Genomic DNA, 26,184 nt, shown 5'->3' with positions numbered 1-26,184 from the left:
AAACGTGCAATCTTTCATATATACTATGATATGATGACATTTTCTGCGAGGAGACTTTTCTGGAAGGAGTCTCCAGTGTCAGCGCTTTGTCACTCTCTCAGAGGTAAAGCTGCGCCTTGGACGAGGAGTTTTCACATTTCTGTGTAACACATTAACAAAAGCTGTGTTTTTTTGTCTTAATAACATAAAGACAGAGAGCAAAGAGAGGATCATATCTGATATAACAGGAACCTATTTTAGAGATGATTTTGCACATGAAATGCAACTCTAAATGGATAAAAAATGGATATACGTACACCATGTCTTTTATTTAATAAATCAAAACTTATAGTCACTGAATGAGGAATAAAACACAACACATCAGGAGAGGACATGCTGTTATGGGAAAATAATCAACTTGAACACAGTAAGTCCACTTGTTCATCACACCACACTGTTATTGATTATTTTCCGATAACAGTCCAACACAGAGGTCGTATATGTCCAATATGTACCGTTTATTCACCAATACTGATGAATATCGTTTTGTTTCTCAGGCTACAATGGATCTAAAAGTCTCTCCAGACTTACGATGGATGCCAAACTTGGAGTGTTGCCCACACTTATTGATCACCAACACCATGATGAGCAGGAAGGTGCAAGCGAATACAGCGAGACCCACAGCGACAGACACCTGCAAACACCAAAACAAAACCCGGCCGTGAGTTCGAACACAGAGGAGTCTTCCAGAACCCGTCCCCATCACATTCATCACAGTCTTACCCCCAGCAGCCGGCTCTCCGGCTTCTCCGTCACGTCGTCGTTCGACTGGTTAGTAGGCACTGCTGACACAAAGGGTCCCGAGGGTCAGTGTGGAGTTTATTCAGTCTCTCACAATCAAACACAAAAAATTCAAATATAAGGGAATAGAATTAAGAAATTGGATTTTACAGGACTTACTCGGGTCACTAGTCATAACTGGCATGTGTTGGAGAGAGAGAGAGAGAGAGAGAGAGAGAAGAAAAAAGACAGAAATAATTATCTTTTGTGTTTTTTATATAATTACACTCTAATTCAAGAGCTCTGACAGGATCAAATGTCATTTTCGCATTCTCAGGAACCGTTCTCAAGGAGGAGTGCTTTCACTGATGAGGTCTGCTTTGATTACTGTTATTTCAGTACAGTGAGAAAACAAAAAGATTGATTGTTTTTCCTTTAAAACACATTCACACAGGGCGGCACGGTGGTGTAGCGGTTAGCGCTGTCGCCTCATAGCAAGAAGGTCTGGGTTCGAGCCCCGTGCGGAGTTTGCATGTTCTCCCCGTGTCCGCGTGGGTTTCCTCCGGGTGCTCCGGTTTCCCCCACAGTCCAAAGACATGCAGGTTAGGTTAACTGGTGACTCTAAATTGACCGTAGGTGTGAATGTGAGTGTGAATGGTTGTCTGTGTCTATGTGTCAGCCCTGTGATGACCTGGCGACTTGTCCAGGGTGTACCCCGCCTTTCGCCCGGAGTCAGCTGGGATAGGATCCAGCTTGCCTGCGACCCTGTAGAACAGGATAAAGCGGCTAGAGATAATGAGATGAGATGAGATGAGACACATTCACACATGCAGTCTGACATAAAAAAAAGACCCAATTTTCTACACCAGGGGTTCGAATAAAGGTCCAGAGCAGAAATGCTGACACTTGAACATTGTGAGTTTAAAAAGAAATAGAAAAATTATTTAAAAAAAAACAATCTGTTGAATAATAAATTTTATTCTTTCCACATTCACTGGATATAAGCAGTCACATACTCTGATTGACTGGCTACTCTACTACTAGGATATCAGCTCATATACCTACCGTGAGTAGAGAAAAACAAAATGGCTGTTTTGTTATCAAGTATTTAAAAGAAACAGAAATAGCTAAAATAATATTTTTTGTTTTCCTCTCCAATATCTCCTGTTCCACACTCCAGATCAGTTGGTGGCGGTAATGCACCTTTAAGTTGATTTGCCAACTGCCAAAAAATCCTAAAGAAGAAGAAGAAGACCCCCCCCCATAGACATATAAACATAGACGCCGCCTTCTGCGTAGAATCATACGTCATCCTTGCCGCCATATTGGATGTGGCAAAGTGGAGATTCTTCAACCGTCTCTGGTATAGCGTCTAGACAGTAGCCGAGAATAAAGATGCCTCATTCATGTGCTGCGTTTAACTGTACCAACAGGTTTACCGTCCAAACGAGATCACATGGGATTACCTTTCACAGGTGAGACTGGAAAAATACTTTTCATTGTATTTGGTCATTATAACGTAATTTTACGAACAGATTTTTCTGACTTTGTGGCTAATATAAAGTCTCGCGCATAATAGCCGCTCGGTGAAACCTGTCTCCAAACAATGAAGTATTTCCTTCGTAACTACGCTGATTGTTATTAGTTGCTTAGCTAACTTTTCACATACTATGTAGGTTTCCCAAAAATAAAGCCATGAAAAAGCAGTGGGAGACAGCTGTGCGACGGGAAGGGTTTTCTGCTACTCCGTCATCCATGCTCTGCAGTGAACACTTCAGAACGGAGGATTTTGACAGAACAGGTCAGACAGTCAGGATCAGAGAGGGAGCTGTTCCTTCAGTCTTCAGTTTCCCAGCTCATCTCCACCGGGTAGGTGTAGAGTTATAAGCAGTGAGAATTAGAGAATACAGCGCCACACTATGATGAATGTTTTTGAACGTATGATGAATGTTTTTAACCTTTCTGAATGTGAAGGAATCAGTGATGTATTTTGTTTTGGTATGACGTTAGAACCTGGCCGAACTCAGTTTGGCGCTCATTCAGCTCACTTTATTCAGCGAGAGTAGGTCTGTGTGGTGACTCAATAAATAAAACAGTACATTTTTATTTTCATTCACTATTTCCAGTTTTTCCACTATTTCCATCATTTATCATATTCAGTCTTGTAGGTTGGTTATTGTGGCCTCAGGTTTTGGTAGCTTGCTACGGTATGCGGACTGATTAGCTTACCTGAGCTATCTATCGCGTATCTGTTGCTAGTTTGCAGTGTACAGGGTATTTCGCACACTATTTATAACCATCACATTAAAAGTTATATATGTTGTTTTGATGCCTGTTTGTTTCCCAAATACATACGTGTGTGTCTTAATGGGTGAATAAAAGGCATCGAGTTAAATATTATTGTAGAAAGGGGCTTTATGAAGTTCAGTCCATTTACTTGCATTGTTTTACGGGGAAGATTTGCCACATCAAATATGGCGGACACTCTGACGTATCCCAGCAACGGGCCACCAGCTCAATGCAGCGTCTATGTTTATATGTCTATGGATCCCCCCCCAAAAAAAGCAACAAAATATGAAATAAAAGTATTTGATGGTAAGAATGTATAATTTTTTATTTTTCAAGAATTATTATTATTATTTTTTTTATTTTTATTTTTTTTCACAAATTGCTCCTGTCATTTCACTGGTTTGTTTACATTCTAAGCGGAAATGATTTTGTCGGATGTTTTGTATAAAAGTCTTTGTTTATCCAATTTGCAAAAAATAAAAATGCTCCTTTTCTCAAAATCCAGTGAATGTGGACAGAATAAAACAGCTATTCCACTCAATCTGGTCGTACATGGATTATAGATAACTCAACTCCCAGCTCATGTACGACCTGATTTCGTGGAATAACTGTTAAATATTTGTTTCTAAAAGTCATTTATTTAACAGCAGCCAAACTGGGCAAAATTCTGTACAACGTTACCATAACAACAACAGTGGTGATTTTTTTTTCTCGTTAGCAATATTAGTTATTTTTGCTCGCTGTTTGACAGAGCACTGCATAAGCTTTGTTGCAAAATGTCAATAATTATCATCCTGGATTATAATTTGCATATCATTTGCATAAAATTGACCTAATTTTATAAGATCATTAGCTGGGTATGTAGCACCGCCCATCAATCATGAATATACTTGATTCATAAATGCTTAAATGTAAAAATGGGTTGTTTATGAAAGGCTTGAGGACGTTTATCTCCTAAAACAAGCTTCTCACGTTCTCACCAGGGATAATGCCTTCAGGGTCGAAAGGGTCGAACGGGTTATCCATGAAATTGCCGATGGCCGTCGCCTCGTCTCGACCCAGCACGTTTTCCACCACGAGCGTGTAGTTGCCATTGTTGAGGTGAGTTGGCTTGTTGAGGAAGAGGCAGCCGTGTTGGACGGAGCCGTCGTCCGAGTCTGGGATGAGCTGCGTGTAGGTGAACTGGGTCTCCACCAGCGGCACGTTGTTGTACAGCCACCTGATTTTTGGCGCTGGGTTTCCGTCTACTGCGAAGGGGAAACACCAGTGATGCTGCTGCTCCGGCGGCCTCAAGAACAGGATCTTCACCGGGACTGGAGGAGACAGAGACGCACCACGATCCTTTAAGGTTCACTCATAAAACCATTACTACCAAGTAACAGTTCGCTTCATGAGTCATTAATGAGTCATTGTTGTATAAGCTTTAACCTACATGTTCTGTGTTTTATTAATACACACACATACACGGTAGCCCATCATGTCCGATGATGACTAAGAAGTGTTTAGCATTTGTTTGCTCACTGATGAGCTGCTTTCCCCAGGTTCAAATTAAATTACGACCTCTCACATATAATATTCGACACCAGCTGCCCATGGCATGACTTGTGTTGTCTCCGATATTCCTCTTCCATTTTCTCCCTGATTCTTTCACAATCTTTCTCCACTTGTATCTGTCTCTGGCTTTCTCTTCCCAGTTGTTCACTTCCCAGTTTATTCTTTTCAGGCATCTTTTAATTACATCTTTGTATCACAATTTTCGACCCCCTATGTACATTCCTTTTCCCTTCACAACGTTCTCCATAAAATCTTCTTTTTTTTTTGCTAGCATGTTTTCCTTCATTCTTCCCATGTGTACTACCCATCGTAGTTGTGATGAGATCACCACGGCTTCCACACTTGGCATCTTGACTCTTTTTAGCACTTCAGTGTTTGGGACTTTATCAGACCAGCAGATGTTTAATAGTTGTCTTAGCTGCCTTATGTGAAAGGTTGTGAGTTTTTTTATGTGCCTGTGATACAGGGATGGTTGCCGTCTTGATGGAGTACAGTAACGTTGTTAAGACGACCGCCCTGAAGACTTTTAACTTGGTATTCAGTGTTATTTCATGGCTGTTCCAAAGCTTCCTTTTGGATTCTGGGATTATTTCCTGATCTATTTTGTTGTCATCAGTTACATAGGAGCCAAGAAATTTACCTCGCCCACGACGGAGTAAGCGGGGTGAGGTATTGTAATCTGTTTGTTTGTTTGTTTGTTTGTTTGTTTGTTTGTGCATTTGGTTGCACTGATTTGACTTCAAATTTTCAAGGTAGGTGGGCAATGGTCCATAGAATACCTGATTAAAGTTTGGGGGTAATCAGGTCAAGGTGAAGGTCACTGGAAAGGTCAACCTTTCGGTCAAAATAACATTTTCCATTATAACTCAAAAATGGTTCCCGATAGAGAGATGTTTACTATTATGAGCATATAGGAACTCCCATATGGCCTTTCATTTGGCACCATGGTCTTTGACCTTGAAAGGTCAAACTCAAGGTCACGGATTTTTAGAGGGCTGTAACTTGAAAACGATTGAGGGTAGACAGATATTTACCATTATCAACTTATAGGAAGTGCCATATGGGCTTTCATTTAGCACCATGATCTTTGACCTTGAGTGATCTTGAAAGGTCAAACTGAAGGTCATGGGTTTTCAAAGAACTATAATTTTAAAATGGTTCATGATAGTCAGATGTTTACCATTATCAACATATAAGAAGTCCCATATGGGCTTTCAGTTGCCACCATTACGTTTGACCTTGAATGACTTTGAAATGTCAAACTCAAGGTCATGGATTTTCATAGGACTATAACCTGACAGCTGATGATTGAGAAATATTTACCATTATCAACATATAGGTATAAAATAAGTGCTGCCGGGCGAGGTTCATTTTGCCTGGAAACACTTGTTAAAGTTGGATACGGTTTTCAGAGGAACACCATCAGTGAACACAGTTTGTCCCGGTGCTCTGTTCGCATTCTTGTCCCTTGCTTGATACCAAAAGCTTGGTTTTTGATCGGTTGATCTGGAGTCCAAATTCTTTCAATATTCTGGCAAATGGTGATATTATTTTCTGCATTTGCTCCAAGGTATGTGCGATCATGGCCAAATCATCAGCATAAAGAAATCCTCTGATAGTTTTCTAATACTTCCGTCCTTGCCTTCAGTCTCGCTAGGTTAAAAAATAATTTCCCATCAGTTCTTGAGCTTATGTAAACACCTTCGTCCGTATTTCTGCTCATTACCATTAAAATTGCTGTTCAATATAATGTAAAGAGAGTCAGAGCTATTGGATCCCCTTGTTGCACCCTATTGTTGATAGTGAAGGCATCACTGACATCACCTGAGATTCACACCTTGCCAAACATACCTTTGTGGAATTCTTTAACCATTCTTGCAAATTTAGGTGGGCATCCAACAAATTCCAGTTTTATTCATAAATTAGTTATGGCTGGGTTTTTGCCCGAACTGATAATCACATCATCAGTTTTTCCTCTGGCTAATCAGACACAAGTTACACCACCACTCTTGCCAGAACAGTCGGTGGTTAGGCACCTTACTCAAGCCAGTCCTGCTGGTTCAGGGAATTGAACCAGCAACCTTTTGATCCCAAAGCTGTTTCTCTAACCATTTGGCCATGGCTTCCCCTTTTATTTGTAAGTAAGACAATAAAACACCAACATGTCAATAAATATTGCATTTTAAACTTTGTACGAATAATAAAGTCCATTTATGGTTTAATAACTATATTATTAAAGCAATTAATAGTTTACTAATTAACCCTTAACAATTAATTAATGATTAATTAAAGAATAATTATAGCATAAGCACATTAAACTCATTATAAACCATTACTAAACACTTATCAATCATGACTAATTATTACATAAGGTTTCAGATTCATTTTATACATTTTACGAAGGATAAAAGTATCCGGGTTAAAAAAAAAAAAACAACACTACAGGTTAATAAACCAATTTTAATCAAATCATTAATCATAAGCCCACTCTAATGTTTAATTAATGATCAGTTAATGAATTGTGGAATATTTAAAATGCATTTTATACCTTGCAATAATAGTAAGGTATAAACGGTTACAACTTTTATAAATAATAAAGCCTCAGTTTAATCAACGCTTAATAATAAAACTAATAAAACGGGCAAAGCTTAACTCTTTGGAAGGCGGTGGAGTTCAGTTGAGGAGCCTTACGTATCTGTAAAATATTATTTTTAATTGTTTAATTAATGTACTTGTGCTAATTATATGAGACTGGTGTTGAGTTCTGGATTCTGATTGGTCAGGAAGTGTTCAAATACATGAACAAGAAATACAGATTACGAATAATAATAATATATAGAGAGCTAAATATTACTGGATTACTATTATTATTATGTATTAATTGTTTTTTTTTTAACCAAACCTTAAGTTAAATTTTTTACGTGACTAACAGATTATAGTTAAGATTTTTTTTTAAAATTTATTTATTTTTTGAGATTGCTCAGACTTTACTTGTGTCAGTAAAATCCATGTATCTTCCCCCCCCAGGTCAGCATATCCACAGCTCCAGCTAATCCTCTCAAACAAATATAATGAGGCGAGTTTTTGGGAATGTTTGCATCCCGGCACTTTCTCAGAAGCTGTACTATAATTTCCCCCTGAATCAATACCCTCCATCTTCACTCTAAACCTGTTGACCTGTCATGAATAATAAATCCCAGCCTGTTTTTTTTTTTTTGCGGGGAAACTAACCACAAGAAGTACCTGGACTCCGAGTAGATGGAAGATGCCGGAAATGTTCCTCGTATCAGCAGTGAACATGCTGATGCACACAGTCCACTCGCTCGTCCATAACCACTTCTCTGCTCTTAACCTGTGCCCCTGACTCCCAAAAAGTGCTGTGCAAGGAATAAACATGGCCATTTGTGTCACAGCAGAAGATCCCTCATCGTTCCTCAGTTCTCTGATGTTCACAGCTCGAGTGTGTGAACTAGAGGACTAGCAGAAGGGACTGAATTGAACATTAGTCCCGGGTTAAGATGAAAGGTGGAATGAATTCATCTGGTGCTCCTAAAACAAGTTTGATAAACCTACAGGACAAGTCGAAATCAACTTGGGTTTCAGGGCGTAATTAAGCCGAGACTGTTAATGAGATAATCACCAGCCCATGGCTGATGGATGAGCAGCTAACATTCTTACCGTCTGCCAATCAATCCTCACAATTATGCTTCCGGACCATGAGGGGGTTGGGTGAGAGAAGTCCATTAGCAGAGAACAAATAAGATCTGACGACAGTTATCATCCCATTTCCCTGACAGTCATTATGACTCCCATGATGGCCATCTATTTGTCTCAAGTCAAGCACTTTTGTTTGTCTTTCTTTCCAAACAGGAGGTGATTTATCATGATCTGTTTCGCTGTAAACATTATTAAGTTATTATTCACGCTTAACTCTGTTCATTGCCTCGATAAGGAAGCACATCGTACATCCTGTTTATATTTTATTTATATATTCACAAGTTGCAGTTAAATCCTCTGCTCTTGGCTTCTCGCACATGAGGCTCGTGACCATAGAGCTTGATATTGCAGGACGACATTAATAACCACACAGCCTCAAACAACACTTACGCTAAAGGATAGTAGCTCAAAAATAGTCATCCAGAGCACAAAATGATATAGACCCAGCCCAAATACATCTTAGAAGCTGCACAAAAAACCTGAAACGATTTGGGTAGTGAAAAAAAGAGATGCTTTTTGTCTTTTTCTCAGCCTTTACATGGGAAACAAGGACACTGTAGTGCACATAATTCTAATCTACAGACATTATCCACTCTTTAAATCCTCCTTTCCCTTTCTATATATCTTTGAAATATATCTTACAACTGAAACGGTTCTGTACGTCACAGACACACTGTCTGCACTTACACTTTGCTTTTGTTTGCAGAAATTCTGATTATTTGCAAGATCGTGGTGGTATTTTTATTAACCTGTCCCAATTTGTCCAGAAAAACGCAGCTCTGTGAACATTGTCATTACCCGTCCTGTCGTGTCTGCTGCTCGTCCCCAAGCACGGGGCAGCGTGAGTCCAGCCCCAATGGGCCTCTGTTTATTATTAGTACTTGTTGCAGTTCACATTTTTGACCACTAGGTGCAATAATAACTCTACATTGTTAACTGCTAAACAGCGATCGCACAACATCTGGAAACATGAGTAACTCCATAGAACATTGGCTTATATCTTTCAAACAGCAAAATTTTTCTATTGTTTCAGGGATTTGATACAGTAAAGGACTCACACTTGATGTTGAGCCCGACGATTGCCTCTCCTGGGCCTGCTTCGTTCTCTGCCTCGCAGGTGAGATTGTGCAGGTTGTCCACATATGACACATGTAACAGGTGAAGCACCAGCTCCAAAGTGGAGCCCCAGATCCCACGCTATACACACAAAAACATACACACATACACTCATCTATGCATCATTATGAAAACTGCGTGAAACACTTTTATACTGGCACTTGAGAGACTGAGTAATATTACACTGATTATGGAGTCAATTAAACTTCGCAATTCTATGTCGCAAATTCTTAATTTTGTAATTCTGTAAATAACAAATTTCTTGCATACCCTTCCCTTGTACCTACTCTACTCAGCTCCTCGTCCAAGCGCTGATCATCTCCCACTTGGGCTACTGCAGCTCTCTCCTTGCCATCAGACCCCTGCAGCTCATCCAGAACACTGCAGCTTGCCTGGTTTATAACCTTCCTTGTTTCTTGCTGACCTACACTGGCTACCTGTCACAGCTCACATCAAATTTAAGTCATTGGTACTAGCTTACCAGGCTCTCAAGGGGTTAGTGCCAGCATACCTCCAGAATCTGATCCTCCCCTACACACCAGCCAGATCCTTATGCTCCATGACGACTGGATGCCTGGCCCCTCCTCCTCTCTCCTCCTGCCCAGCCTGCTCAAGACTGCTGGTTGTTCTGGTTCCCCATTGGTGGAACGACCTTCCCATTGAGGTGAGAATTGCTGACTCCCTGACCACCTTCAAGCACAGACTGAAGACTCACCTCTTCAGGCTGCATCTCTCCCCTTCTTCCCTACCCACTGTCCAACTGCGTATCGGTCTAGACCAACCCGGGCTGTGTTCTATCTAGCCTGGGGTTAGCCGTTTTGAGTTCTCTATTTAGTTGCACTTTATATGGTTGGTTTGTTTCCTTTGCTGATTGTTGGTACTTCAACAGCATGTTACACCAGGTATTGCTGTCACTTGTTCAGATGGCACTAGAACTTTCTTGTCAAGAAGTTCAGTACTTTGTGTGCCTGACTTTTGGACTTGTTGTACATGGCTCTGGATCAGAACATCTTCAAAATGCCATGTAATGTGATATTTTGTAAATCGTTATTGTATATGACTTCATGTGCGTAATGACAGAACTTTCAGTCCATGATGGAGGCATTTACTCTCTGGTTTCATGGTCACATGACAAGCTGGATTTTTTCATCTTATTAACTTTAAGAGACAGAAAAAGAAACTGGTGAGGGAAAGTCTGTTTATAGCTGCTATAATGTAAGCAAGAACAGGAAGTCACCTGTTTCATGAATGTTCTGCAACATTAAATATAACTATAAACAGATTCTCTTTATCCAAATGGCATTGATGAATGTAAACCATTACACTGTACCTGCAAAACAAAACTGGAATTAAGCGCTTCCGTCCTCCATCTAATACTCGGCAGTGGAACTCCGGTCACCTGGCACTGGAAAGTCAGATTTCCGCCCTCCTTAATGGTGAGTACTGGAGCGATGATGGCCACCTCGGGAACACCTGAACAACAGGTGACTGGTGTTGGAAACATCATCAATCAAGACATCAATCCAAGTTTTCCTTCAAACACGTGCACTTACTGCAGTTCTCCATCACAAAGCTGTCGAGCAGAACGCTGCTGCCGTTGTACAAACAGCTCTGCTGGATGTCGATGTCGGCTCGCTTTATCTTTTGCCACTGCTGTAACCAGTACAGGCCACATGAGCAAATCAAAGGGTTATCCCTCAGAACCCTGAGAACATAGAGTGATTTAGTCTTGGTTTGATTGGATGTGTGTTATTGATCATAGTTTATCTTACAAATAAAAAACAAGGAGATCCAAGAGAATTTCATGTTCTTAATTCACTGGTAAATGGAGAAAACCTCAAATATATACACAGTTAGAAGAAGTTTCTTTGGGGTTCTTTGGATACTTAAGTGTTCTTCGCTTCCAAAAGTGGTACCGCTTAGAATTTAATGAAAATAAAAGGCATGAGTTACAGAGCACAGAAGGGATTAGACAGAGAAGCAGCTAAAAGGCCATGGGGAATGCTCAACATGATGCTACCACAATCATGCTTCATGGTAGGGATATGATCTCAGATTAAGGGCTGTCTTGAGACTTTTTGGGTACTGACTTGGGCTTGTCTCAGATTATTGGCATTTGTCTTGATCTTGGGCAGTAGATAAGATCTTGGTCTTGATAGGGAATTTGTCAAGATAATGGTTGTCTTTTTGCATACACAAAATTTGACAAGAAGTAATTCCTTCTTTTGGAAAACAGCCTCAGTGAGTCAATGAATAAATGAAGTCAATTAATTGAAATAAAGCCGTAGTCCTGAACAGGATTACATGGTTTTTGGTCTTTATCATGACTTGGTCTTGTTTTTATCCGGACTCGATCTTGACTTGGTCTCAACCAAATTCCAGTTAGTCCCGGTCTTGGACTTGACAATGGTGTACTTGATGATCAGTACTGAGTTTCTGCCAAATGTATAGCTTTGTACCAAGAGCAAAAAATTCAGTTTTGGTCTCATCAGACCAGATGAGTGGCACAGTGGTGTAGTGGTTAGCACTGTCACCTCACAGCAAGAAGGTTTTGGGTTCAAGCCCAGTGGCCGACGGAGTCCTTTCTGTGTGGAGTTTGCATGTTCTCCTCATGTCTGCATGGGTTTCCTCCAGGTGCTCCGGTTTCTCCAACAGTCCAAAGACACGCATAGGTTCACTGGCTACTCTAAATTGTCCATAGGCGTGAATGGTTGGTTGCTAAGCCCAGAAATGGGAGGGTTGTGGCAGGAAGGGTATCCAGCATAAAACTATGCTCCTATGTGGATCAATGGGGTCCACATGGACCCTGACTTGGCAACAGTGCTGGACAAGGGAGAAGATGATGGTCTCCTCTGTAGCAGCTTATCCTGTGCAGGGTTTCAGGCAAGCTGGAGCCTATCCCAGCTGACTACGGGCGAAAGGCGGGGTACACCCTGGACAAGTTGCCAGGTCATCACAGGGCTGACACATAGAGACAAACAACCATTCACACTCACATTCACACCTACGGTCAATTTAGAGCCACCAGTTAACCTAACCTGCATGTCTTTGGGGGAAACCGGAGCACCCGGAGGAAACCCACGCAGACACGGGGAGAACATGCAAACTCCACACAGAAAGGCCCCCGTTGGCCACTGGGCTTGAACCCAGAACCTTCTTGCTGTGAGGCAACAGTGCTAACCACTACACCACCATGCCACCCTCATCAGACCAAAGAACCCATATTTACATCTTTGACGGGTTTCCAACAGGACTTTCAACAAACTTCAAACAGGATTTCATATGGTGTTCCATTTTCTCTCATTTGAGCTGAGGATCTCTCCAGGTCCTTCAGAGTTACCCTTGGCCTCTTGGTTGTTCCTCTGACTAATCCCTTCTTTACCTATGACTTTTGGTGGATGGTCTCCTCCAGGCACAGACCCAGTTGTGGTATAGTCTTTTTATTTTTTTAATAATATATTTAATGATATGCAAAATTTGGAATTTTACAGCTAAAACCTGGTGCACAAGGTTCAAAAGAAAGTCCGAGGTTCAAATGCGTATCTGCTGACCTTAATGAAATTTTTAATTTCTAGAGTAAATCTTTATAGTGTATTTTCAAATTGTTGCTCTTGAGGCAAAAACCAACACCACCAAAATTGCATGAATGTTTGTATTTTTTAATTTATCAAATAAAAACTTAAGCAACATTTGACAATTTGATGCGGAATAGCATTTGCTTTAGGTTTTTTTTTTTTCCTGAGTAATTAACAAAGCCATTTTGGTAAATTTGAAGACTGTGTTTGAGACATGAACACAAAAATTGACCTCTGTAGAATCTGGCAATTTTCACCTTCTCCTTCCAAAAGCTTCTGTCATTTTCTAGAAGACACTTAAATACCCAGAGAACCACTAAAGAACTCTTGGAAAAAGTTTTAGATCTCACTCACAGGTTCAGCAGAGGAAGTGAGTGGAAGACCTTCCAGCCGATGTGCATGAGTGAGTTTCCAGCCAGGTTCCTGTGCGAAATCAGTCCAGAGAAAACGTTGGAGCTTTTAAAGCGTTAAACAATCTTTGTGGAGTTGCTCCTTCAGAATTCCAACAGTTCTCATGTGTTTCTCATTTGCAAATTTTTAAATATGTCATGTGTCTTGAATCATGTTACATCGATTTAACAGCTTTACTGCAACTTTTTGTTTTAGCTCCACCCCTTTGATCTGTTGGGTTACACCCACAGTTCAGTCAGGATGTGATTGTATGGCTGGGTGACAAAACAGAGTAGAAAAGATTTTATTTTATCAGCTTTTATTTTATCACAATGAACTTAATTGCAGTCCACAAGGAAAAGACTGATCCTAATCTTAGACAGGGTTACGATTATTATGATTCATGAGACGTAATGAAAATCCAGGGTATGACATCAGACAGAACGACATCACAGTTCTAATTCGATATAGAAGTGAGTCATTGATATCAGGCATTTCTCAGTAGCACGGTCATGCTTCCTGATCAAGCAGGGTGATTTGACAGATAACGAGAAACCAGGATAAGCTACAAAACAAGCAAGAATGCACAGTTTTTGGAGTAACCACTTTTCACATTCAGTACAACACCATGGCTTAGCTTTATTACATTATGATAATCGTGTACTGTTTGGGTTCCTGCACAAACCTTCAGAGAGCTTATTGTGCTGATGTGAAAAACTACCGGTAGCTAAGCTAGTAATCTTGGCTAGTATCAACTAACCAGCTACTCTAACTAGCTGTCTCGATGAGATTTATTATTATTATCAATAATGTAGATGAAATAAGGATTGGTGTATGGAGGCAGTGTTGCCAGATACTGCTGACGTTTTCCAGCCCAAAATATGTTCAAAACCCGCCAAAATGCACTTAAAACCGCCCAATCTGGCAACACTGTATGGAGGTTGTGTGCCTTCAGTGTAACTTTGGTATCAGAAATTTATGTCATGAAATTAGTTTGCAAGTAGCACAACATAAAAGAGTTCACTGTCTCGTCTGGAAATCATAAGTTTGAATCCCGATGATGCTAAGAGAGCAGACGAGGTCTTGATTTCAGGGTGAAAGGGCTGTACTCGCTCTCCCCTGCCAATCACAACGATGCTAGCCAATCATGTACTGTACATCTATGAGCTCATGTATGCAGAAGAGAGTAGATAGTGTTTTCCTCCACAGTCGCTACATGCTCCAATACTCCTCGGCCTTCTTTTCCTACAAGTTATGACACGGAAAAATCCCAAAGCTACAGGTTCCAGTGTTAGAAGTCATGTATTACGTAAACTCCTCGCTCCACGGCCAGTCTACCAATGAATCATTAAAGATTACTCGGCCCAACATGTTATTCAATTCAAATCGATAATATTGAGCCAAAGGTCGATTTTTTTCAAAGAAGAAGAAAACTTCAAGTCTTCTCCACTGGCGCTGCCATTTTGGAAATCACATGATGCGTTGCTGCGTGCTGATTGGTTGAAATGTGAGTGACATTGAATTCGTCTACAAGAAACCACACACCAATTTTTTGAATGTGTCAAAATGAGTAACAGAAATGGGACTAAAGGCTCACAACAACACACCATGTCATGGTATGGAAAGGTTGGAAATGAAACAAGTAGGACACAAAATCTATAGGTAAAACAGCACAAACAGCGTGAACAGTAAGGTTCACGAACACTGTTTCAAGCTTTGGCCAATCGGCACGCAGGAATGCAATCATGTGATTTTCAATCATGGCAGAGTAGACAAACTTTTTGGCTCAATTCAGAAAATCGGCAGCAAGGGACACTAACATTGATTTGAAGTTGCTGAAATGTTGATTCGGGAAAGCTTAATTGTTTTGTGATCAAACAGGGACTGACAGATTGTATGCGGAGGCATGATACCATTCATTTGGAGATTTTTCCGTGTCATAAATTGTAGGAAAATAAGGCCGAAGAGGATTGTGTATTGGGGCATGTAGCGACTGTGGTTTCCTCTGGGTGTGTGTTCCACAGCCCTGTGATGCGGCATGAAGAGTAATTTGAAAAGCTGTGGTTGGCTTCATGTGTCTCAGAGGACAGTGGGAATTGGCTGTGACCAACTTGTGAAAAAAATCAAGTCAAGTTGTTGTATTCATTCAATCTTCACTCGAAACTGGCAAGACTCCTTTTCACCAGCACTTTATGCTCCCTTTATTTTTTTCCACTTCCCTCCATAATTTTCTCAGTGTGCTTCATAAATTTTTTTGACACTTTTCAACTTTGATGGCTTCACTGTAACCATTTATCGACAACCATTTCCACTAAAAACGTGCTGGTGGTTGACAACAAAACGCTTAGCCTTATATCTGCACTTGCTGCCAATAATGAGTTTAAAATCCTGTTTCCTTTTGATTGGCTTCAGTTGATTTGTGACCACGAGGATGCCAGAGGCTTGTCAAGATGAAAATAAAGGCCAAAGTGACAGCAAGTGATGGATCTCGGGATGCAGGAAACTTAAGGGACACAGATTCTCTGTGGCAGGACTAATGGGGGCCAGCAGGGGTTCAAATATTTGTTTTCCCCATCCTCAAAAGTTCATGTCAGATGGGTGAGCCATCAGGGCCTATCTATTACCGGCTCGATTCCTCTGCATTGCCATGGGGGTGGAGGGCACGAGGGGGGGCGGGGATAGCAGCTGCCACCTAGTACTGGAAGAAAACTCACTTGTCGATGGTTGGTTTGAGACGTGATTATTAACACGTCAAGAATTCCGGGAGATCGGATGCGTAAAACAAAACACACACTATATTCCTGCTCTGTATATGTAATCATCTGTATATTGTATTTTCCAGCCCTTTAGCCTCGAGCACCCCACATTCTCTCTCTCTCTCTCTCTCTCTCTTTCTCTGATCTTAGAGACACATCTGCTCCCACTACACATCGCTCTGTGAAATATTGATTGAGTCATAATGGACCCTTAGTGGAGTGTATTTATTATGCATCAGCTGTCAATAAGACGCCAAAGTGAGCGAGTAAAAGGTGACTGCTGGATGTCAGATCAGATTTCGTCCCCCTCCTACTCATTGCCACCAGCTCCCCAAATCCCACGCCAGCGCCTCCTCCTTGACCGCTATCGCCCCGATCAACAACACCAGGCATGTCGCGCAGGCAGCGAGGAAGGGAAAGACTACAAGATGGTGGCGATAAGGGTCACAGACGACATGACATGGCCTCTGATTACATGTGTGTCGACTCGAGAACAACCTGAACTGTAAAACAAACAAAAAAAAAATCCGATCCATTGGTGTCAGATTCTTTTCTCTGGTCCTGTTCAAGTTCTGTTCAATATCAAGTTCAGGAATTCAGATGGTTGCGGTTCAATGTAAATTCAGGCTTAAACGACAGCAACAAACATCATGGTGATGCCACAGCGCTGCAGAATTCTGATTTCTGATTGGTTTCTACAACAAAGTATTGATTTATACGGTAATAATGCACTCGTTCTAATGCGTTATCTTTTCTAACAGTGGTAATGTCAGCAGCTGATCCGTTTACATAGTAAATTGCAAATTTTCAATCGCCATGTACCAGCATAAAAAATAATCCTGCTTCATAAGAGTTGGGCATTTTATAGAAAAAACCCTGAATTTTCAGAATATGCGCTCAGATTTGGACGATATTGCTTAGTTTTGACATGGCGATCGTTTTTCTGAACGTTGACTGTGCAACTGCTGGGCACGGCCATGTTGGATTTTGGTTGAAAGTCAATGATGTGCCGCTGCTATGATTCCAGACTCTAGCTCGCTTTCTATTGGTTGAAACTGGCCAAAAACGATACCAGAGGTAGGGAACAATGATGACCCCTGGCAGGCCTTTTCATGGTAATTTTGGTCAAACCGGAAGCCGGCCAGAACCTGCAGAAGTTCTAGTGATGGTCAATAGATGTGTATTCTTCTATGGAAAGCAATAAAAATACAACCCCAATTCCAAAAAAGTTGGGACACTCTGTAAAACATCAATAAAATCAAAATGCAATAATTTGCAAATCATGAAAACCCAATATTGCATTGAAAATAGTACAAAGACAACATATCAAATGTTGAAACTGAAAATTTTTATTGTTTTTTGAAAAATATATGCTCATTTTGAATTTGATGTCAGCAACACTTTTCAGAAAACTTGGGACAGGGACAACAAAAGACTGAAAAAGTTGTGTAATGCTAAAAAAAAGTAATTTGGTTAATTGGCAACAGGTCAGTAAAATGATTGGGTATAAAAAGAGCATCCCAGAGAGGCGGAGTCTCTCAGAAGTAAAGATGGGGAGGGGTTCACCGCTCTGGAAAAGACCGCTTGGGCAAACAGTACAACAATTTAAGAATAACATTCCTCAGTGTAAAATTGCAAAGAATTTGTGGATCACATCATCTATGGTCCATAATATCATTAAAAGGTTCAGAGAATCTGGAGAAATCTCTGTATGCAAGAGACAAGGCTGAAAACTGACATTGGATGCCTGTGATCTTCAGGCCCTCAGGAGACACTGCATTAAAAGCAGACACGTGTCTGCAGTGGAAATCACTGTATGGGCTCAGGAACACTTCAGAAAACCATCATCTGTGAAAACAGTTCATTTCTGCATCCACAAATGCAAGTTAAAACTATATATCCAGAAACACAGCTACCTTCTCTGGGCCCGAGCTCTTTTACGATGGACTAAGGTGAAGTGGAAAATTGTCCCAAGGTCTGACAACTCGAAATCTGACATTCTTTTTAGAAATCTTGGACATCACGTCCTCCAGACCAAAAAGGAGAGGGACCATCCGGCTTGTTATCAGTGCACAGTTCAAAAGCCAGCATCTGTGATGGTATGAGGGTGCATTAATGTACATGACATTGGGTAGCTTGCACATCTTGGAAGGCATCATGAATGCTGAATGATATATACATGTTTCAGAGCAACATGCTGCCATCCAGACAAATTATTTTTCAGGGAAGGCCTTCCTTCTTTCAGCAAGACAATGCCAAACTGCTTTCTGCACATATTAAAACTGCATGGTTCTGTAGTAAAAGAGTCCGGGTGCTAAACTGGCCTGCCTGCAATCCAGACCTGTCTCCCATTTAAAACATTTGGTGCATTATGAAGCTCAAAATATGACAAAGGAGACCCGAACTGTTGAGCAACTGAAATTGTGTATCATGCAAAAATGGGACAACATTTCTTTTTCAAAACTACAGCAATTGCTCTCCTCAGTTCCCAAATGTGTACAGAGTGTTGTTAAAAGTAGAGGTGATGCAACACAGTGGCACTGTAGACATGCCCCTGTGCCAACTTTTTTGAAACGTGTTGCTGACATCAAATTCAAAATGAGCACATATTTTTCAAAAAACAATAAAATTTCTCAGTTTCAACATGTGATCTGCTGTCTTTGTACTATTTTCAATGAAATATAGGGTTTCCATGATTTGCAAATTATCACATTTTTGTTTTTATTTACAGTTTACACAGTGTCCCAACTTTTTTGGAATTGGGGTTGTAGTAGATTCTGGAGGATAAGCAAAAAAGAAGGTTCAGGGATGTTAATAATATTGTTTTGTTGCTTTGAAGACATTACATTGGATTAGAAACATGTAATGCACATCGCTTTTGAGCATCACCCTTTGTATAGTAACCTGTGGAACTGTGCTGCCACCTGTTGCCTTGTTGTGCCATCATTATGCAATAAGGTGTGTTTGCATGCCAGTTCGGTGAGTTGAAATTGATTTGAGTCGTTTACGCCATCTCACTATGCAAATAATGCAATTAAAGTTCAAAATAAATAAAAAAATACTGGTGCAAAAGGTTATTTTTAGACTCTGAGCAATTGAGCGATATGTTTTGGTCACAAAACTCATCTCATCTCATTATCTCTAGCCGCTTTATCCTGTTCTACAGGGTCGCAGGCGAGCTGGAGCCTATCCCAGCTGACTACGGGCGAAAGGCGGGGTACACCCTGGACAAGTCGCCAGGTCATCACAGGGTGGTCACAAAACTGTGGGTGGTAAAAGAGAACAACTGGACTTGCTTGAAGTTTCTTGAAGATGTTTCACCTCTCATCCAAAAGGCTTCTTCAGTTCTCTTCAGTTTCCTTCAGAACTGAAGAAGCCTTTTGGATGAGAGGTGAAATGTCTTCAAGAAACTTCAAGCAAGTCCAGTTGCTCTCTTTTACCACCCACAGTTTACTATGATCTGGATGACTGAGAATCTTCACAGACATGTTTTGGGCACAAGAATTGCTCCTGAAGGTGCTTTGCTTTACTTTACTTTCTGGAGATGGATGTATATTGCAGGAAGGGGCCAATTAAGGCTTACAGGGGAAAAAATTACAGGGGTAATAAAACCAGTTTTGAATTCAGAACTTCATCCTCTTTCTTTTGGTATGCCACACTCCTTGATCACAACTAGATTTAAAAATGGCCTGTAATTGCTACTATAAGTAACGGCTCATTCACAGGGACTTGTTCGGTGGACGCGCTGTATAAATGTTTTCTGTAAGGAGATTTTTATTTATGGAAGGAGTCTCCAGTGTCAGCACTTTGTGACACAGGTGAAGATGTTATGTTATGTTATTGACCTCAAGAGAGAGGAAAAAAGAGGAGCTGAGAAGTGATGGAATGGTGTTTATCGCTGCCATGATGTAAGTTAGAACAGGAATTAATGTGTTTTCCACAACATAGAACGATAAATGACTAAAAAGTATGACATGTTGTTGAATTAATAGAAAATTGTAATGGTTGGAAAAATTGCTGTGGAATTTGCCGTGATAGGAAAATCAGCTTCAGGGTAGCGACTGGACTTGATTGTTTTCCTATAACAGCATGTCCTGAAGCGCCACTATATTAGGAACATCTATCCATCCACCTGCTGTTTTTTTTTTCTAATGCGGTTCTCTAATCAGCCGATCCCTTGATGCATCAAATCACGCAGATACAAATCAAGAGCTTCGGTTCATGTTCACGATGTTCAAACATCAGAATGGGAAAAATTGTGATCTCACAGTGAAGTGTGACTTTCTTTCTTTCACTGTGGTATGGGTGTTGGTTTGGGTCAGATGAGTGTTTTTGGTTTGAGTATTTCAGAAACTGCTGATCTCCTCCTGGGGTTTTCACACACAACAGTCTGTAGAGTTTACACAGAATGGTGCGGAAAACAAAAAACACTGAGTGAGTGAGTGAGTGAGTGAGTGACAGTTCTGTGGGTGGAAGCAAACGCCTTGTTGATAAGAGAGGGTCAGAGATCAGAAAATGGACAGATTGGTTTGAGGTTTGTTTGTTTGTTTGTTTGTTTGTTTTTTGCCAGGAAGGATATAGTAACTCATATAATCACTCTTTACAACTGTGGTGAGCAGAAAAGCATCTCAGCATGCAACAGCAGAACAGAAGAGCACACTGGGTTCCACTCCTGCAGCCAAGAACAGGGATCTTAGAATCAACAACAAGAAGTTCCTATTAAAGTGGCCGGGGAGTTTGTATAGATATATTTACATAAAGATTCTCAAAAAGGTCTGATGATAATTTACAGTGTTACAACGTAAATTTCTAGATCAACAAATCCTTGATTAACGAGCCTTGCTTTAATCCTTGTTGATGTGAAATTGATTAAAAAATTCCTCTGATCCTTCTCACTGTGTCATTTTACCTCACTTTACCTCATTTTCCCTACGTGTGCCAAGTGAATTCGTTTCTATCTCGAGTTCTAGCTCTGACACTCGCACGCCGTATTCCACGCTGTTGTTTCAGCGCCGAGTCATTCTGATAACGCTTTTGTGGTTTTGTTATCTGATCCGAAGGCAGCTGACGACAGTTCTGTCAAAAAGCAGCGACTAGCAGTGCCTGACACTTACAAACAAGGACATAACAGGAGAATGAGGAGGAAAGAAAAACAAACAAACAAACAAACAAACAAACAAACAAACAAACAAATAAATTTACAAACTTACACATATTGCAGCTTGACGTTGTATTGGAAAGCTTTATTGGAGATGAAGAACAAGCCGCAGTCTGTAACTGTGCTGGAAGGAAAAACACACACACACACACACACACGCGCAAAGTGAAGGGTGGTCCAACAGCCAGTCAACTGATCATATCTTAAGACAAAGACATGCATCATGGGTGATTAGTTCTAATCTCATAAGTCAGGCTAATCGTTTCATGACCCCCATGAACCAAACAACCAGGAAACATTTTGAGTCTTGCTTGTCGTTTTTTCCTTTTTTTTAATTTTAATTCTGAACACAATGCATTTCTAAAGCGTAGATAATAAAAGCCTTTGTCATCTTCCATTTCAGTGAATCAACACTTGAAATCCTTTAAATACTCACAGGTTCTTCAGCTCTCTGTAGTTATTAAAGTCCACATCAGTGACCTGCTCCAGTCTCGACTGGTTCTCGATGTAGCTGTAAGCGTCGATATGTGATTAAAAAAAAGATCATGTTATTTTTATTTTTTACACTGTAAAAAAAAAAAGGTACGTTATCCCACAGCGCTGCTGGATTCTGATTGGTCAGGAGGTATTTTCTAGAAGAGGTCATTCACAAATCTAAGAGACGTTTATTTAACATCGACGGAAGGAGTCTCCAGTGCCAGTGCATTGTGGCTCAGAGGCAAATATCTTCTTCCGTGCACGTGCACGTTTCACACCATGAATTGTATCTATAAATGAATAAAAAGTAAATCTGTGATGCTGGTGAAGGAAAGGCTGTTTATCGCTGCTACAACATACTGTCAGTCAGAACAGGAACGAACTCGTTAGTTTTTTCGTAACTATAAATGGATAAGAAGTATGGCGTTGTAGTTCTTTAATAAAGAACAATTTGTAATCTTCGGCAAAACTCTGTGTGATGTCGTGTCACTGGAAAATAACCGACTTTGAGGTGTTAATCACACCACGCTGGCTTTATCACACCACCACCACACCCGCTGTTGATTATTTTCCTAAATCAGCACGAGACATACAGTACTGTCCAAAAGTCTTAGGCACTTGTAATGTAAAGAAATGCTGTAGACCAAAAATGGCTTTAAAAAGTAATGAAATTAAATGTTTCAACATTAAAAATACTATAAATTGTAATCAGTAAGCCATAATAAATGAAATAGTCAATATGTGGTGTGAGACGAAATTCCCTTTGCTTTTTATGCGGAAATGAGCTGTAGGTTTTACTGAGCATCTTACAGAACCAGCCACAGTTCTTCTGGACACTTTGTCACACTCACGTCTTCATTTTGCATCAAAAAGTTTTCCAGCAGCCTTCATTATGTTTTCTTTTTTAATCTGGAAAGTGGGTTCTTATGGAATATGCTGCTCAGATCCAAACTTTTTTTTTGTGCTGATGTACAAAATGTTTGTCATGCTGTGACTCGATAATGTACAGTAGAAGTCATAAAATAGAAATTTACAAGAAGACAGAGTCATCTATATCCCCCGCCCTATATACCAACTATATACCAAGTTTCAAGATATTATTTGTCACGTTTTTCAAGTTCTGCTGCAGGAAACCAACCCGACCTCTTTACACTGACCTCAGCAGCCCATGGCATAAACCCACCGGACCTTTTAATTTTTAGGTGAGCTAAAAATTCAAATTTCTCACACTTCTTAGTATCAAAAAGTACATGTACATTACTTAATCAACAAATATACCAACTTTCAAGACCATACCACTCATAGTTTTCAAGTTCTGCTCCGGAAACAAAACCTACCCCGAAGACTAACCTGAGAGACTAAGTCTGAAATTGTTTCCATGGAAACATGAAAAATTTAAATTTCTCAAATTTCTTAGTATGAAAAGGCACATCTACATCGCCTTGTTAACATGTATACCAAGTTTCAAATCCGTTTCATGAATAGTTTTGGATATATGCTCCGTAAACCAACATTACTCTTAGAAACTAAGTCAAAATCTATTTTTTATGTAAAAATTTGAAAAATACCTTTTTTTTTTCAAAAATCCAAAATAGCAAAAGGAACCAGTTCACATGTTGGTTGATATGTATACAAAGTTTCATGAAGGTATCTTCAGTAGTTTTAAAGATATGGCCCGTAAATGAAAACATGACCAGACAGACGGTCAAAACTTCATTTGGGTGGGGGATAATAATAAAGTTCGTATGAAAAAAAAAACGAGGGGGGCTAAGACTTTTGCACAGTACTGTATGTCATGGTATATTGAAAGCCAGATCAACTTCAGGTCAGAACGGTGTCATGATGCTAAAGTTTGGTTAAATCGCTTCTCAGAGACTTTAATTGGTGAATAATGACTTTTTAAAAAATGAATAATAATCATAATAAGCTGCTAAATTGTGTATCTGGGAACGATTTTTTAAATCAAATATTATCTCTGCTTCTTGTTTTTTTTCCTGCTATATAAAGTTTAGAGGATAGTGTGTCACTCAATACATTTTAGAGTACACTCTAAACCAGACGAGAGTACGTACAACCACAAAACTAATTTAAAAAAATAAATCTAGTCTCCAGCAGTGGAAAGGCAGGAAAACAGTCAGGATATTGAATGATGCCCCAGTGCTCACTCGCTCGCTCAGGTTACCAATCATATTCTCAATTAAGGGAATCTTCTTCTTTTTCTTCGTTTAGGCAGTATTTCTAAACGCCTGTTTGCAACTTTAATCTTGATGTTTGAAATCAATACAGCTTTATAAATGAAGAGTATGACAAGTACGACCAGGAAAGCCATCACCATCAAGATCAGGATCAGCTTGGAATTTCCAAGACGACACAATTAGATGATTATATGAGATAATATTGTTAATTATGATCACTATCATTATTGCTATTCCTAATAATAATAATAATAATAATAATAATAATAATAATAATAATAATAATTGTAAAAGTCTTTCTTTCTCAGTCCTCAGTGATGCAGCCCAGTCCAGAGCACCAGCACATATTTATTTGTGTCTGATTGAGCCACAGGGCTCGTAACGTAATTACAGGGGAGGTGGGACGAGGATCTTGAACCACCCTCGCTTATTTGATTGAGCCAAGTGGGTAATATTTCATCTATTGTTCTCGGCATTTGTCAGCAATTCGCAGAATTGAATTTATAACATGATGCATGATGAATTTCTGTGGCTGCTGCTTCAGAGGTAATGGCTCCTTGTTGATGGTAGTGAGGTCATGCTTCTCTTTCCAGCAAAAGTTATGTCCCTGCATATTACTAATATAGGAAATGGCTGTGGCATCATGAGAACAAGTGAGAACAAGTCCAAAAGTTTGGTGTAAGAGCACTGCGGATGGGAACAGTTTGAGGGAATACTGTCTCGTCACTTTTTGGAGAGTTCACGAAAACCTGACACAAACACCACCAACAGCCGTGCCAAGGTTCTTAATGACTGGGACAGGAAGTGCACTGAACTGACATCCCGTAAAAAGCATTCCAGTAAAAGTTTTTTTGTTTTTTCTCCAGATTGGAAATTCCTATTAAGGAAGCAGCATCTCTGAGATGTTTACCCAAACCTCAGTGCAATGACATCACAAACCAGAGGATGCATCAGGAAACACTTCACCTCCCAAGCAGTTATGGTGCCACATTTGGAAGACTGTTCTACAAGAACGCATTCATCCATGCTCAAGGTGAGCAGAAACAGATTAGTGCTAACGTTAAGTCGCTCTCGGTATCTCTGAGACTGGTTCTGTTTTCTCTCATGAGTCTGAACTCTCCGTAACAAACTTTTTCTACTGCATGCAACCATTTGTGAAAGCTCTCCGCCGACTCCATGCAATATTGTGAAGAACTGATGCAAGTCAATCAGCGTGATATTTTCACCATGCAAGACTTTCTCAAAAGTGAACGAATCACATCAAGCCATGTGCGACAAACATACCAAGAAGTCCGGACCTGACAATCAGAATCAACCAAACATACTTTCTCTCTCAAAGCTGACTCACATTTCTGTGATGTTCTCGCTTTCCTGCGGTGCCAGCATCGGGATGCTGTTGATGCCGTCCACTTCGAGGCACTGAAGCATGGCGAAGGAGCATCGACAGGCCCTGGGGCAGCTGACCCAAGCTCCTGCTGCCAGGCTGAGCATGAGGAACAGAGCCAAAGCCACCTGACACACGGCTCTGCCAGCCATGCTGAGCTGAACCTGCCCTCGGTTCTGTTCACCAGTGATCTGGACAACAGGATCTCTTGGCTTGTGAGGTTGTTATCGAGCCACTGGAGCAGCAGTGAGGCAAGGGCCCAGGGGAACAGTGGGCTGCTGCTGCCTCCTCTCCTCTCCTCTCCTTTTCCTTGCCTCTCGTCTCTCCTCTCCTCACTGCTTCACAGTCAGAGATGGAGAGAGGGATGGTAGGGGAGGGGCAAGGCAGTCCATTAGCTGGCGGGGTGTGAAAGGGGAGAGGAGAGAGAAGAGGTGGTGGGTGATGGTGGTGGTGGGGGGACAGAGAGACAGAGTGCTGTGGTCATCAGACACCTCCAGGACATGAGTGGAAGTTGGCCAGAAGACTGACGGGTGCTGCAGGTGGACAGGATCGGGAGCAAGGCCACCACCTGTTGGAGGAAGTGAAGGATCAGAAGATAGACAGAGGAGCGCAAACCAAGGCACACTTCCTGTTTGGATTTATCACTAGGAGATGCCCAAGGCCAAAACATCAAACGATGAAGAGGAACGAATCCAAAATTAATTTCTGAGAAACAGTGGTTCATCAAGCATCTCCAGGTTTTTCACACAAATCTCCACACTGATGAAGATGGAACTGGACCTTTGCTTTGGTGCTCCAAGAAAACAAGCACACA

The 26,184-nt window shown here is 40.6% G+C and overlaps 1 protein-coding gene across 1 annotated transcript in view; it reads right to left on the bottom strand.

Moving 5' to 3' along the window:
* ntrk1 (neurotrophic tyrosine kinase, receptor, type 1) overlaps positions 1–25,522 on the bottom strand; it is a 45,836-nt gene extending 20,314 nt beyond the window's left edge. Inside the window, exons 1-11 of the mRNA XM_060900419.1 lie at positions 25,335–25,522; positions 21,751–21,825; positions 21,367–21,438; positions 13,365–13,433; positions 10,989–11,140; positions 10,766–10,908; positions 9,378–9,516; positions 4,029–4,361; positions 940–957; positions 763–821; positions 571–673 (exon numbers count right to left, since the gene is read on the bottom strand). Of these exons, the coding sequence (XP_060756402.1) occupies positions 571–673; positions 763–821; positions 940–957; positions 4,029–4,361; positions 9,378–9,516; positions 10,766–10,908; positions 10,989–11,140; positions 13,365–13,433; positions 21,367–21,438; positions 21,751–21,825; positions 25,335–25,522 (1,351 nt within the window). The remainder of the gene's footprint in view (positions 1–570; positions 674–762; positions 822–939; positions 958–4,028; positions 4,362–9,377; positions 9,517–10,765; positions 10,909–10,988; positions 11,141–13,364; positions 13,434–21,366; positions 21,439–21,750; positions 21,826–25,334) is intronic.
* Positions 25,523–26,184: the final 662 nt, after the last annotated feature.

The sequence above is a fragment of the Neoarius graeffei genome, chromosome 19, assembly GCF_027579695.1.
Source record: "Neoarius graeffei isolate fNeoGra1 chromosome 19, fNeoGra1.pri, whole genome shotgun sequence".
NCBI classification, from domain to species: Eukaryota; Metazoa; Chordata; class Actinopteri; order Siluriformes; family Ariidae; genus Neoarius; species Neoarius graeffei.
This window is presented reverse-complemented; position numbering and strand designations above follow the sequence as displayed.